We start from the raw sequence: 13,251 nt of genomic DNA, 5'->3' as shown, positions 1-13,251 counted from the left end.
AATTTGTTTTCACATAATAACAGGCAGCACGGTAGCACAGTGATTAGCACTGCTGTCTCTTAGTGGTCCGATTTAGGCCTTGGGTGACTGTTTGTGTGGAGTTTGCATGTTCTCCCCGTGTCTGTGTGGGATTCCTCTGGTTTCCTCTCACAGTCCAAATATGTGAGGGTTAGGTGGATTGCCCATGGTAAATTTTCTGACTGCTTTTGGATGCTACCTTTCCCCAGGGTCTGCGAAACCCAGTCGCAACTGATTAAAAATAGAATTACTGTTACAATTAAGGTTGGTAAGAAGTTTAACAACACCAGGTTAAAGTCCAACAGGTTTATTTGGTAGCAAAAGCCAAATAAACCTGTTGGACTTTAACCTGGTGTTGTTAAACTTCTTACTGTGTTTACCCCAGTCCAACGCCGGCATCTCCACATCACAATTAAGGTTCACAGCTTCATTAAAATATTTAAATAATCACTCCACTTCCTACAAGTGGATTGGTCACCTGTCCCTCACCCAGCTTCAATTAACACCCAAAATATGGTCCAGGCTTCTTACATTTTCAACATGACACCATCCCAAACCACTCTTGGTGAGAATCAAGGTTCAGCAATTTGGCTCGGAGAGGTATGTACCGGTTTGGTATTGTACCAAATACTTGGATTATGTTCCACTCTTTCTTTGTAACAGTTCAGCCCAGATTACAGTGGTCAATCTACAATGCAACTCTTCAAATTTAAAGTCTCGATTTGTGATTCTCCCTCTCCCCCTCTCAATTTAAATGTTAAAATGTCCCTGTCGCCAGCATTGATCACTGTTGTGTGACAACCTGGCCATCTAAATATTTAACAAGAAATTTGAAATATTCTTCCTAACTGAACATTGTCAGCCAAAATAAATGTGAACTAAATGTCCATTTTTTAAAAAAAATCAACCCTTAACTTTATAACTTGATCATAAAACAGGAAATGACTGAAAAATATGCTCGTCTGTCAAGCATTTTGTGCTGCTAATCAGTGAATTATTATCTTTAGACACATGTGCAAATTGAAATGCAGAAGGAGAACTGAAATATTCATTGAAAGATTTAGTGCTGAGATACTCACTGAAATCTATAAAAATATTATGATATTTTGCATGTTTTTGAGAGAGAACAGATGGTATATTTTTGTCATTTGATTTTTTTTATGTTCATCGCTTTAAGGGAAGGCAAGATGTGATTAAAGTGAGGACATGGTCAGTAAAGGTATGAATTATCAGATAGATTGGGTTGCTGATCATCAGTGATCTCTGCAGGAGTTCCTCAGAAAAGTGTCACGGCCCAAACATCTTCAAATACTTTGTCAGTGAGCTTTAGTCAGTAGAAGAGCTCCATTTGAAACTCTGCCAACTCAATAACTCAGCAGGTCATTACCACCGAGAAGGGCAAGAGTAATAATTTTCAAGCTCTCCTCCGAGTGACATACCATTCAGGAATTCTTTTGCAGAAGTACCCATTGCCCAAAAACTCTGCACCAGTTCAATGATAAGGTTCACAACTGCACTCTCAGAACACCAGGTTAAAGTCCAACAGGTTTATAAGAACATAACTAGGAGCAGGAGTAGGCCATCCAGCCCCTTGAGCCTGCTCCGCCATTCAATAAGATCATGGCTGATCTTTTTGTGGACTCAGCTCCACTTACCCACCCGCTCACCATAACCCTTAATTCCTTTACTGCTCAAAAATTTATCTATCCTTGCCTTAAAAACATTCAATGAGGTAGCCTCAACTGCTTCACCGGGCAGGGAATTCCACAGATTCACAACCCTTTGTGTGAAGAAGTTCCTTCTCAACTCAGTCCTAAATCTGCTTCCCCTTATTTTGAGGCCATGCCCCCTAGTTCTAGTTTCACCTGCCAGTGGAAACAACTTCCCTGCTTCTATCTTATCTATTCCCTTCATAAATTAAATGTTTCTATAAGATCTCCCCTCATTCTTCTGAATTCCAATGAGTATAGCCCCAGTCTACTCAATCTCTCCTCATAAGCCAACCCTCTCAACTCCGGAATCAATCTAGTGAATCTCCTCTGTACCCCCTCCAGTGCCTGTATATCCTTTCTCAAGTAAGGAGACCAAAACTGTACACAGTACTCCAGGTGTGACCTCACCAGCACCTTCTACAGCTGCAACATAACCTCACTGTTTTTAAACTCCATCCCTCTAGCAATGAAGGACAAAATTCCATTTGCCTTCTTAATTACTTGCTGCACCTGCAAACCAACTTTTTTGTGATTCATGCACAAGGACACCCAGGTCCCTCTGCACAGCAGCATGCTGCAATTTTTCACCATTTAAATAAAAGTCCATTTAGCTGTTATTCCCACCAAAATGGATGAACTCACATTTACCAACATTGTACTCCATCTGCCAGACCCTCGCCTATTCACTTAGATTATCTAAATCCCTTTGCAGACTTTCAGCGTCCTCTGCACACTTTGCTCTGCCATTCACCTTAGTGTCATCTGCAAATTTTGACACACTACACTTGGTCCCCAACTCCAAATCATCTATGTAAATCGTAAACAATTGCCGTCCCAACACTGATCCCTGAGGCACACCACTAGTCACTGATCGCCAACCAGAAAAATACCCATTTACCCCCACTCTTTGCTTTCTGTTAGTTAACCAATCCCCTATCCATGCTAATACATTACCCGTAACACCATGCACCTTTATCTCATGCAGCAGCCTTTGGTGCAGCACCTTGTCAAATGCCTTCTGGAACTCCAGATACACCACATCCACAGGTTCCCCATTGTCCACTGCACATGTAACGTTCTCAAAGAATTCCACCAAATTAGTCAAACATGACCTTCCCTTCATGAACCCATGCTGCATCTTACCAATGAGACAATTTATATCCAGATGTCTCGCTATTTCTTCCTTGATGATAGATTCAAGCATTTTTCCTCCTACAGAAGTTAAGCTAACCAGCCTATAGTTACCTGCCTTTTGTCTACCTCCTTTTTTAAACAGTGGCGTCACATTTGCTGTTTTCTAATCTGCGGGAACCACCCCAGAGTCCAGCGAATTTTGGTAAATTACCACCAGTGCAATTGCTATTTCCCCCGCCATCTCTTTTAGTACCCTGGGATGCATTCCATCAAGGCCAGTAGACTTGTCTACCTTTAGCCCCATTAGATTGCTCAACACTACCTCTTTCGTGATAATGATAGTTTCTAGGTCCTCACCTGCCATAGCCTTCTTGTCATCAATTTTGGGCATGATTTTGTGTCTTCCACTGTGAAGACTGATACAAAATATCTGTTCAATGCCTCAGCCATTTTCTCATTTCCAGTTATTGCATCCCCTTTCTCATCCTCTAACGGACCAATATTTACTTTAGCCACTCTGTTTTGTTTTATATATGTGTAGAAACGTTTGCGATCTGTTTTTATATTCTGAGCTAGTTTATTCTCATAATCCACCTTACTTTTCTTTATAGCTTTTTTTCGTGGCTTTCTGTTGACCTTTAAAGATTTCCCAATCCTCTAGTTTCCCACTAATCTTTGCCACTTTGTATGCATTTTTTTTCAATTTGATACCCTCCTTTATTTCCTTGGATATCCATGGCGGATTATCTCTTTTTCTACAGTCCTTCCTTATCACTGGTATATACTGTGGTGAACCATCGTTGGTTCACCACTGGGGTTGTTATTGTGTTACTGTTGGGCTAGGGTGTTGTTGTTATGGGGGTTGTTCTATGTTGTTGGGATAGGGTGTTTACCTGTCCTAAGTGTTATCATGGCACACTCCAGTGGGGTCCCGCCTCCGGTGGCAGGGTATAAGACCCCCTGCTCCGGCAGGACCCCTTCAGTCTGAACGGGTGAATTTGTGTTAGTAGTTTCATTGTTAATGTATTAAAGCCTTCAGTACTAAAGCCTTGTTTCCGGGTGCTCATTGAGGTGCATCAATTTAATACATTAACTGAGAATATGGAGCAGATCCTAAAACCGGATCGTCTGACACTGGACCCACGTGCGGTCGGTGCAGCTAACACGTTCGAACATTGGTGGAAGTGCTTCGAGGACTACCTGGCAGCCTCGGTAGCTATCACTACGGACAGTGATAGACTCCAGGTCCTCCACGCAAGGGTAAGCGACACGATTTACCTAGCCATTCGTGCAGCTTCCACTTACCAGGGTGCCGTCGAGCTCCTAAAGAATAGGTACATTACGCCACCCAACGAGATTCACGCTCGTTATCTCCTCGCTACACGACGTCGGCAGTCGGGCGAGACCATAGAAGACTACGCCAATGAACTCCTGCAGCTTGCCAGGGCTTGTGACTGTAAGGACGTCTCCGCCGAGCAGTACATGCACGACCTCGCCCGAGACGCGTTCGTAGCAGGGGTAGGGTCCTCGTATATCAGACTTAAATTACTAGAAAAGGGGAAACTCAACTTGACCCAGGCAATGGGGATGGCCATGAGGTTGGAGGCGGTGTCGAAGAGCTTGGCGCTGTACCCCGAGGACCACGTGCAGTCAACGTGGTTGGAGCAAGCTCTGCTCCCTCCTCGCCCCGCGAACCCGCGCTCCCAGATCGATTCGACGACGGCGGCAGCTCCAGGGGGCCAGCGATGCTATTTTTGCGGTGGGGCTAAGCATCCACGGCAGCAGTGTCCGGCAAGAACGGCAATCTGCAGCCAGTGCGGTAAAAAAGGCCACTACAGCAAAGTCTGCAGGTCCAAACCTAAAAACGGCAGTGCAGCTTGTAACCCTCCAGAACGGAGACCATCTCCTTCGGCGCTGCAGTACCCACGAGGTCCGACCACGTGCGACCTCAGGACGGCGCCATCGTGGCAAACAGAGGAGGAGGAAGACCACCAGGAGTCGCTGCGCTTGGCGCCCTCGCCCATGTGCGATTCATGGGGGCGGCCATCATGGTCCACGACGACTAGGAGTGACCAGCAGGGGTCCTCAGCATCCACATCGGCAGCATGCAGTGACGCCCAGGGGCCAACGGTGGCGTCGATCTCTCTGGATCAGACCAGGCATTTCAGACTGGAACATTCTATGATGGAGGTAAAGGTTAGTGGCAGAACTGTAAATTGTCTGTTTGACAGTGGGAGCACCGAAAGTTTCATACACCCTGAAACTGCTAAAAGGTGTGGACTCCGGGTTCTCCCTGCCAAGCAGACCATTTCCATGGCATCACAGTCCCGGTCTGTACCGATCCAAGGACGATGTATGGTAACTCTTGAGGTACAGGGCACAGTCTACGAGCAATACAGGTTCCTTGTGTTACCTCACCTTTGCGCGCCAATTCTCCTCGGACTAAATTTTATGGTCCACATGAAGAGTGTGATCCTACAGTACGGTGGGCCACTCCCTTCACTGGCCGTAGGGAACCAGCCGCAGCCTCCAAATTGCCCAAAACGCCCCGCGTGCAATCTATCCACCCTGAAGATCACGACACCATCCCTTTTTAAAAATCTGGTACCTGGCTGCAAGCCCATCGCTACTAAAAGTAGGCGTTACAGCGCTGAGGACCGGATCTTTATTAGATCTGAGGTTCAGCGGCTCCTCAAGGAAGGGATCATACAGGCCAGTGCTAGTCCGTGGAGAGCGCAGGTCGTGGTAGTCAAAAGCGGGAACAAACCTCGGATGGTCATCGACTATAGTCAGACCATTAATAGATACACGCAGCTGGATGCGTATCCTCTCCCGCGCATTTCTGATATGGTCAATCAGATTGCGCAGTACCGAGTGTTTTCTACCATAGACCTTAAGTCCGCCTACCATCAACTCCCCATCCGCCCAGAGGACCGACAATATACGGCCTTTGAGGCGGATGGTCGTCTATACCAATTCCTCAGGGTTCCATTTGGTGTCACCAATGGGGTCTCGGTCTTCCAGCGTGCTATGGACCGAATGGTGGACCAGAACGGGTTGCGGGCTACCTTCCCGTACCTGGATAACGTCACCATCTGCGGCCATGACCAGCAGGACCATGACACGAATCTCCAACACTTTCTGCGCACTGCATCTCGCCTGAATCTGACCTATAACAGGGAGAAGTGCGTATTCCGTACGCGTAAGTTAGCCATCCTCGGATACGTGGTGGAAAACGGGGTCATTGGCCCTGATCCAGACCGTATGCGACCACTCACTGAACTTCCCTTGCCCGCTAGCACGAAAGCACTCAGGAGATGCCTCGGGTTCTTTTCGTACTATGCACAGTGGGTCCCCAACTATGCGGACAAAGCTCGTCCGCTCATTAAGTCCACGACCTTCCCACTTACGCCGGAGGCCCAATTGGCCTTCAAGGTTTTGAAAAGCGACATTTCGAAAGCCACGATGCACGCGGTGGATGAATCCATCCCCTTCCAGGTGGAGAGTGATGCATCTGATTTCGCCCTAGCCGCCACACTAAACCAGGCAGGCAGGCCCGTCGCGTTTTTTTCCCGCACCCTTCAAGGCCCCGAAATTCGGCACTCAGCGGTGGAGAAGGAGGCTCAGGCCATTGTGGAGGCAGTCAGACACTGGCGCCATTACCTGGCAGGTAAGCGGTTCACCCTGATCACGGATCAACGATCCGTGGCGTTTATGTTTAGTAACACGCAGAGGGGCAAGATCAAGAACGATAAGATCTTGCGGTGGAGAATTGAGCTCTCCACCTATAATTACGATATTATGTATCGTCCAGGGAAGCTCAATGAGCCCTCGGATGCCCTCTCGCGCGGAACATGCGCCATCATGCAGGAGGACCGCTTGAAGGCTCTCCACAATGATCTGTGTCATCCTGGAGTCACCAGACTCTACCACTTCATAAAAGCCCGCAACCTACCCTACTCGGTGGAGGAGGTCAGGTCAGTTACTAGAAGTTGTTGGATTTGCGCAGAATGCAAACCACACTTTTATCGACCAGACCGGGCACATTTGGTCAAGGCCACTCGCCCTTTTGAGAGGCTGAGTGTAGATTTTAAGGGCCCCCTTCCCTCAACGGATCGGAATGTCTATTTTCTTAACATAATAGACGACTTTTCCCGGTTTCCGTTTGTTTTCCCCTGTGCGGACACGTCGACTGCCACCGTCATCAAGGCATTCAGTGAGCTTTTTACCCTGTTCGGGTACCCCTGCTATATTCATAGCGACAGGGGCTCGTCGTTCATGAGCAACGACTTGAGGCAATTCCTGCTCTCATTCGGGATTGCCTCTAGTAGAACCACGAGCTACAAACCTAGGGGTAACGGACAGGTGGAAAGGGAGAATGCTACAGTCTGGAAGGCTGTCCTACTGGCACTGAAATCCAAGGGCCTTCCAGTCTCCCGGTGGCAGGAGGTCCTTCCAAATGCGCTCCATTCTATCCGCTCCCTCCTGTGTACGGCAACCAATGCTACTCCCCACGAGAGGATGTTCTCATTCCCTCGGAAGTCGTCCTCGGGGACCTCATTGCCAGCCTGGTTGACGTACCCAGGACCCGTCCTTCTGCGGCGCCATGTGAGGGCTCGCAAGTCCGACCCCTTGGTCGAACCGGTCCAACTCCTCCACGCCAACCCTCAGTATGCCTATGTGGCATATCCTGACGGGCGAGAGGACACTGTCTCCATTAGAGACCTGGCGCCCGCAGGGGACGTAGCAACTCCTGTCGCTCCTATTCCCCCAGTCACAGATCCACTACTCCTCATTACTTCCCCAGACGTGGCGCGGTCAGCACCGGGACCAGTGCATAACACTTTTACTCCCATGTACAGCTTGCCTGAGACTCGGAGATCGGCGCCACCATCATCACCACCACCACCACCACCAAACGTTCCAGGATCCCCTGCACCATCGCCTCATCAGGGCCGGCCGGCCCGGGAGTCTTTGAGGGGACAGCCAGATGTTGCTTTGAGAGAGCCACCGCAAGCACCTGCTCCGGTTTCGCAACCGGTGTTGAGAAGATCGCAGCGTCGGTGTGGTCCTCCAGACCGTCTGGACTTGTGAATCCTGTTATTTTTTTTTTGTCATTGTCTGTTTTTATCCACCCCGCCACCTTTGGTTCCTAAAGGAGGGGTGAATGTGGTGAACCATCGTTGGTTCACCACTGGGGTTGTTATTGTGTTACTGTTGGGCTAGGGTGTTGTTGTTATGGGGGTTGTTCTATGTTGTTGGGATAGGGTGTTTACCTGTCCTAAGTGTTATCATGGCACACTCCAGTGGGGTCCCGCCTCCGGTGGCAGGGTATAAGACCCCCTGCTCCGGCAGGACCCCTTCAGTCTGAACGGGTGAATTTGTGTTAGTAGTTTCATTGTTAATGTATTAAAGCCTTCAGTACTAAAGCCTTGTTTCCGGGTGCTCATTGAGGTGCATCATATACCTTTGCTGAACACTGTGAAAAATCGCTTTGAAAGTCCTCCACTGTTCCTCAATTGTCCCACCATAAAGATCTTTGCTCCCAGTCTACCTTAGCCACTCCTCCCTCATCCAATGCTGGCATCTCCACATCATGGCACTCTGAGTATAACGATTTGACAGGTAATACATTTTCTAGCATGAGCCACATTTGAAGAACATATATTTTTTAAAGTCAAACACTGTTATCTTTGCCAGAAATTCCTGAATCTTTAATTAAGGTTACCAACTTCGAGATTCAATTTTTCCATGGGAGGATTAAGCAATGACTTTAGGCATAATCAGACACTGGGAGGTGGTGCAAGAGTTAATCATGAAACCAGTCATCAAGGGTGAAATAAAGGGATGCAGAGGAGATTATTACTGTCCTCTCCCACGCAAACCAGCTGTTCTGTTTTAGTTATTTTTAGAAGAGTGGAATGTCATGACGGAAGATTAAATGGGATTAACATTGAAAATTTACTGGTGCTCAGTAGAAATTCCCACTTACTTCACAATTGAAAGAAAAAGATGAGGAAGAGGGAGGGTCAAAGGCATATACTGGTCGGGGTGGGGGTGGTTTGCTTCAGAGGTAATGGTGTGGGTGCAGCAATAAAAACCATTGTGGAAGATAAGGGGAGAAGCGGGCAAGAGCAGTACAGCAGACGCAAGATACGGGGGAGAGGAGAGTGGAGCCAGCGGTGTCTAAAGTTGTAAGAAGATCAAGGAGCATAAGGAGGCCATGTATACCTGGGTCTGAGAGAATGTCAGGTGTAACAACATGATGGGACGTGGAGAGGATGGGAACGTTGGTGCTGGGCTGATGGTCATTCAGGATGTAAGGGTCAAGCATGTATCTTCTGAAGGATGGGCCGATGACAACAGTTTTTATAGAATCCCGACAGTGCAGGAGGCCATTCGGCCCATCGAGCCTGCGCCAACAACAATTTCACCCAGGCCCTATCCCTGTTACCCCCAAGTATTGACCCTGCTAACCCTCTGACACTAAGGGGCAATTTAGCATGGCCAATCGACCTAACTTGCACATCTTTGGAGAGTGGAAGGAAACCGGAGCACCCGGAGGAAATCCACGCAGACACGGGGAGAACGTGCACAAGTCCACACAGGCAGTCACCCGAGGTTGGAATTGAACCTGGGGCCCTGGCGCTGTGAGGCAGCAGTGTTAACCACTGTGCTGCCCAAAAGGTAGGCAGACAGTACCAAAGGGAGGGAGAACCATTTCCAATGTCAGCAAGCATGGAACGGTGTGACTGTCATTTTTAAACCACATCCCCCAGCATCATTACTAATTTAAACAATTCCACTTAGATGCTTTGTAACTCCTTGAGCTCCCGTTCAAGTTAATCAGAGTTCTTTCACATCTTCACTTTATTTCACTCTTCCTGCATCATAAAGGACTTGCAAATGCTTCAGTTATCGGTGGTCTCCAGTGAATTAGCAGACAGTGCTGCAAGGTTTAGCATCTAAACTAACATATTGTTATCAGAAAGAAAAAGAAAATGCTCATTAGATTTACTGACTTGTTTTTCAGAAAAGACTCAAAAGGATTAATGGCAGAATATTAAACATGCAATGTAAAGATTACAAATCCTTTTACAGAGTTCAATTGCTCATAGAGGAATTATTAAAATTACAAGTGGAAAAAGGCCATTTGGCCCTTTCAGTCCATGTTGGTGTCTATCACCTACGAGCTGCAGTTATAATCTCACAGTCCCGTTCCCATAATCCCTTTACTTCCTTTTCCAACTCTCACCTAATCCCTTATTTAACACTGACATGATCTCTGCCTCAGGCACTAACTCCTTTCATGCATTCATTCCACAGCCTTACAGTAGTCTAAAAATGGTTCTCCTGCTTTATGTCCTAAACGACTTGCATCTTATATCCATGTCCCTTAGTTCTGAACCCTTCAGTCGCTGAAAGCAGTTTCTTTCTAGCCAGTTCTATACCATCACTTTCTAATTTTGCACACTTCTATCAAATCACCCTTTATGCAGTGAAAACAATCTCAGGAAATCATGAAGGCCAGTCTGATTTATTGTTAACCCCACCTACTGTGCCTGAGAGCCAAGTAAGAAAGTGAATTGGGTTTCATTGGCAGGGCTTCCACAAACATGGTCCACAAACTCTCAGTGAGACATCAGTAAGTAGAATGGTCTATCAGTATTGCGTGCCTTACAACATTTTCCCATTATTATTTACTCTGCTGATAGTTATCTGCACTTATAAATTTCAATTGAATTACCCAAATGAGACCATTACTTCTATGAAGTTCCAGATTTATATTCCTGCTTTCTTGAGAACAATAATTACTGTTTCTAGATTATTCCAAAAGGACAGAATGAGATATCATATTTATTTTTTAAACGGTAAACTGGCAAATGTTAATAACCTGCTGGAATTTATTCCCAAAGGTTCGGATGTCAACCTGTTCTCCTGGGAAGACGTGAAGATCACTGACCAGAAATGGATGAGGTCTTTCTTTCAATATGGAGACTGGGCTTGGACATGTTATCAGAGCCTGGGCTGCTGTTTTTAACCAGAGTACAGACCTCAATTTTGGGTCTCACTTGCCCATAGTGACTACCTCCTTCCCATCACCACTGATCACAAAACCAACCACCGCCCCCTCCAACTCCACCAGTCCCCGCCCAGAAACTTAGCTCAGCACCAGCAAAGTCCCTTTGATCTATGATCTCATGCCTGACTTTTTGCTCACATTTCCGCTTGCAACCAGTTTTGATTGGAAATCCAACACAGCCTATCCCGATAAAGTTCAAAAGTTAAGCAGCTGAGGTCAGGACAGTTTATCACCCAAATCTCTTTGGCCCCATGCTCTGAAATAACCTCCTTAAACCTGTCTGTCATGTTTTGACTTCCCTTTCCTGTTTTAAGATCCTCTTTCCAATCCACATTGCAGAGAAGGAGGCCATTTGGCCCATCATGACTGTGATGGCTCTTTGAAAGAGCTATCCAATTAATCTCAGTTCCCTGCCCTTCTTCAACAGCCCTGCAAGCATTTCCCTTCCACTAGAACTTGCAATCAATTTTCTTAATATCTCCTTTTGCTCAGTGTCTATTTTTCTTTGACATGCAACTGTCAAGGGTCACAGGACATTTCGTTAAAGGTGCTATATGAATGCAAGTTGTTGATCCTTGCCTACTCGCATTGGTTTGTTTGATGCTAAGAAAAATTATTCAGCTAACTTATTTACAAAAGGACTGCCAACTGGTTTTGTGATGGCAGTGAGTTTTGACACTTGGTTGATGAACTAAGAAGTAAGCGGTCCTGGAATTTCCTGACCTCTGGTGTGTACAAGCGGCCTGAACATCAAATGACTGATGTCTGTCACAATAAAAATATAATGGAAGGTAAAATACTTGCAGTGCTGTTTAAAGTTTATTTATTAGTGTCACAAGTAGGCTTACATTAACACTGCAATGAAGTTACTGTGAAAATCCCCTAGTCGCCACACTCCGGCGCCTGTTCGGGTACACTGAGGTAGAATTTAGCAAGGCCAATACACCTAACCAGCACGTCTTTCAGACTGTGGAAGGAAACCGAAGCACCCGGAAGAAACCCACGCAGACACGGGGAGAATGTGCAGACTCCACACAGTCAGTCATCTAAACCGAGAATCGGACCCAAGTCCCTGGAGCTGTGAGGCAGCAATGCTAACCACTGTGCCACCATGCCACTAGTAAGAACATGTGTGTCTATCCAACAACTTTCTGGAAATAGGATCATTGCGATTTCAGACTACATCTCATTCAATCTTCTCCAGTATACCTCTACACTGAACACTATCTAATATCAGAGGTGCATTGCATGATCCCAGATATCTTTTATATCCATATCCAGGGATTTCTTCCAAAATCTGAACAAGGTAAAGTGTCAGAAAATGGACTCAGTCAGTCCAGCTGTTTGTTTTTAAAAGCACAAACGTAACCTAAATGAGCTTTACATTTCACATATTTCAAATGTTCCAGCAGAAGATACCTCTAGGTGTTCCAAACCTTCCTGCAAAGCTATATTTTCCATGCTATTTTTGGGAGTTTATCAATCTGAGTCAACGGACTACACAATTGCACTACTGTACCACAAGGCAAAATAGTAAACACTTCTTGTTCCAGATGTAAATCTGCGTTATGATATAGTAGGTATGAACAGTGAAGTTGATTGAGCAACGTGATACAATATGACTGATTCTCGAGAAATCACTGCTGTTAATTAGGACTGGAACTTGGGGAATATTTCAAGAAGGGAGGGTCCCTACATCATGAGCATCAATGAAGTGCACAGTTCACAAAATAGAATCATCACCGAGCCCATAATTAAAAAGCAGAATATTATTAAAGTTATTTAATGCTTCTCAAGACAATGTTTACAGCTGATTTTAACGCTGAAGTAATAATAGTCTTTGGAATGAAAATGGCCTGGAATTAAACAAGAAGAAATTGCATTTGTACCTTTTTCATTCACCATGACCATTTCATCAGCAGTAGCTCCAGTACGGGGTTGTAAGACTAGCTTCCCATCCAAGAGCACTCCTCGATTAGGCAGCAGTGCGAAAGTCCCTATGTTCCAGTTAACTATGGCTGTGCAGCAGCCTCTGAACAGTTCTGACAGCCTGGAGCCGAGTGACTGCCTGTCAGAAATTGCTGTGCATTCCCTATGTGGACCCTGCCTTGCCGAAATAACCAGTCACAGCTGCGGTGCAGTGAATACAAATTCCACTGGTCTCTGTCGTCCTGCCCCTTCAATGACACAACAACACATTCTTTAACTGCAGACATCAGAAAAGCACAGGGAGGGGTGGCGTTGCGATCGCGGCTGCTATTTTCAATGTTTGACCTCCGCAAAACACACAAAAACCGCTGAGGG

General features: G+C 46.2%; 1 protein-coding gene across 1 annotated transcript in view; it reads right to left on the bottom strand.

Moving 5' to 3' along the window:
- Positions 1–12,998, bottom strand: part of ablim1b (actin binding LIM protein 1b) — a 261,285-nt gene extending 248,287 nt beyond the window's left edge. The window contains exon 1 of the mRNA XM_078223256.1: positions 12,837–12,998. Coding sequence (XP_078079382.1) covers positions 12,837–12,858 — 22 coding nt within the window. The 5' untranslated portion in view covers positions 12,859–12,998. The remainder of the gene's footprint in view (positions 1–12,836) is intronic.
- Positions 12,999–13,251: the final 253 nt, after the last annotated feature.

This window comes from Mustelus asterias, chromosome 11, assembly GCF_964213995.1.
Source record: "Mustelus asterias chromosome 11, sMusAst1.hap1.1, whole genome shotgun sequence".
Classification (NCBI taxonomy): domain Eukaryota; kingdom Metazoa; phylum Chordata; class Chondrichthyes; order Carcharhiniformes; family Triakidae; genus Mustelus; species Mustelus asterias.
Note: the sequence above shows the minus strand (reverse complement) of the source record. Positions and strands in the feature narration are given on the sequence as shown.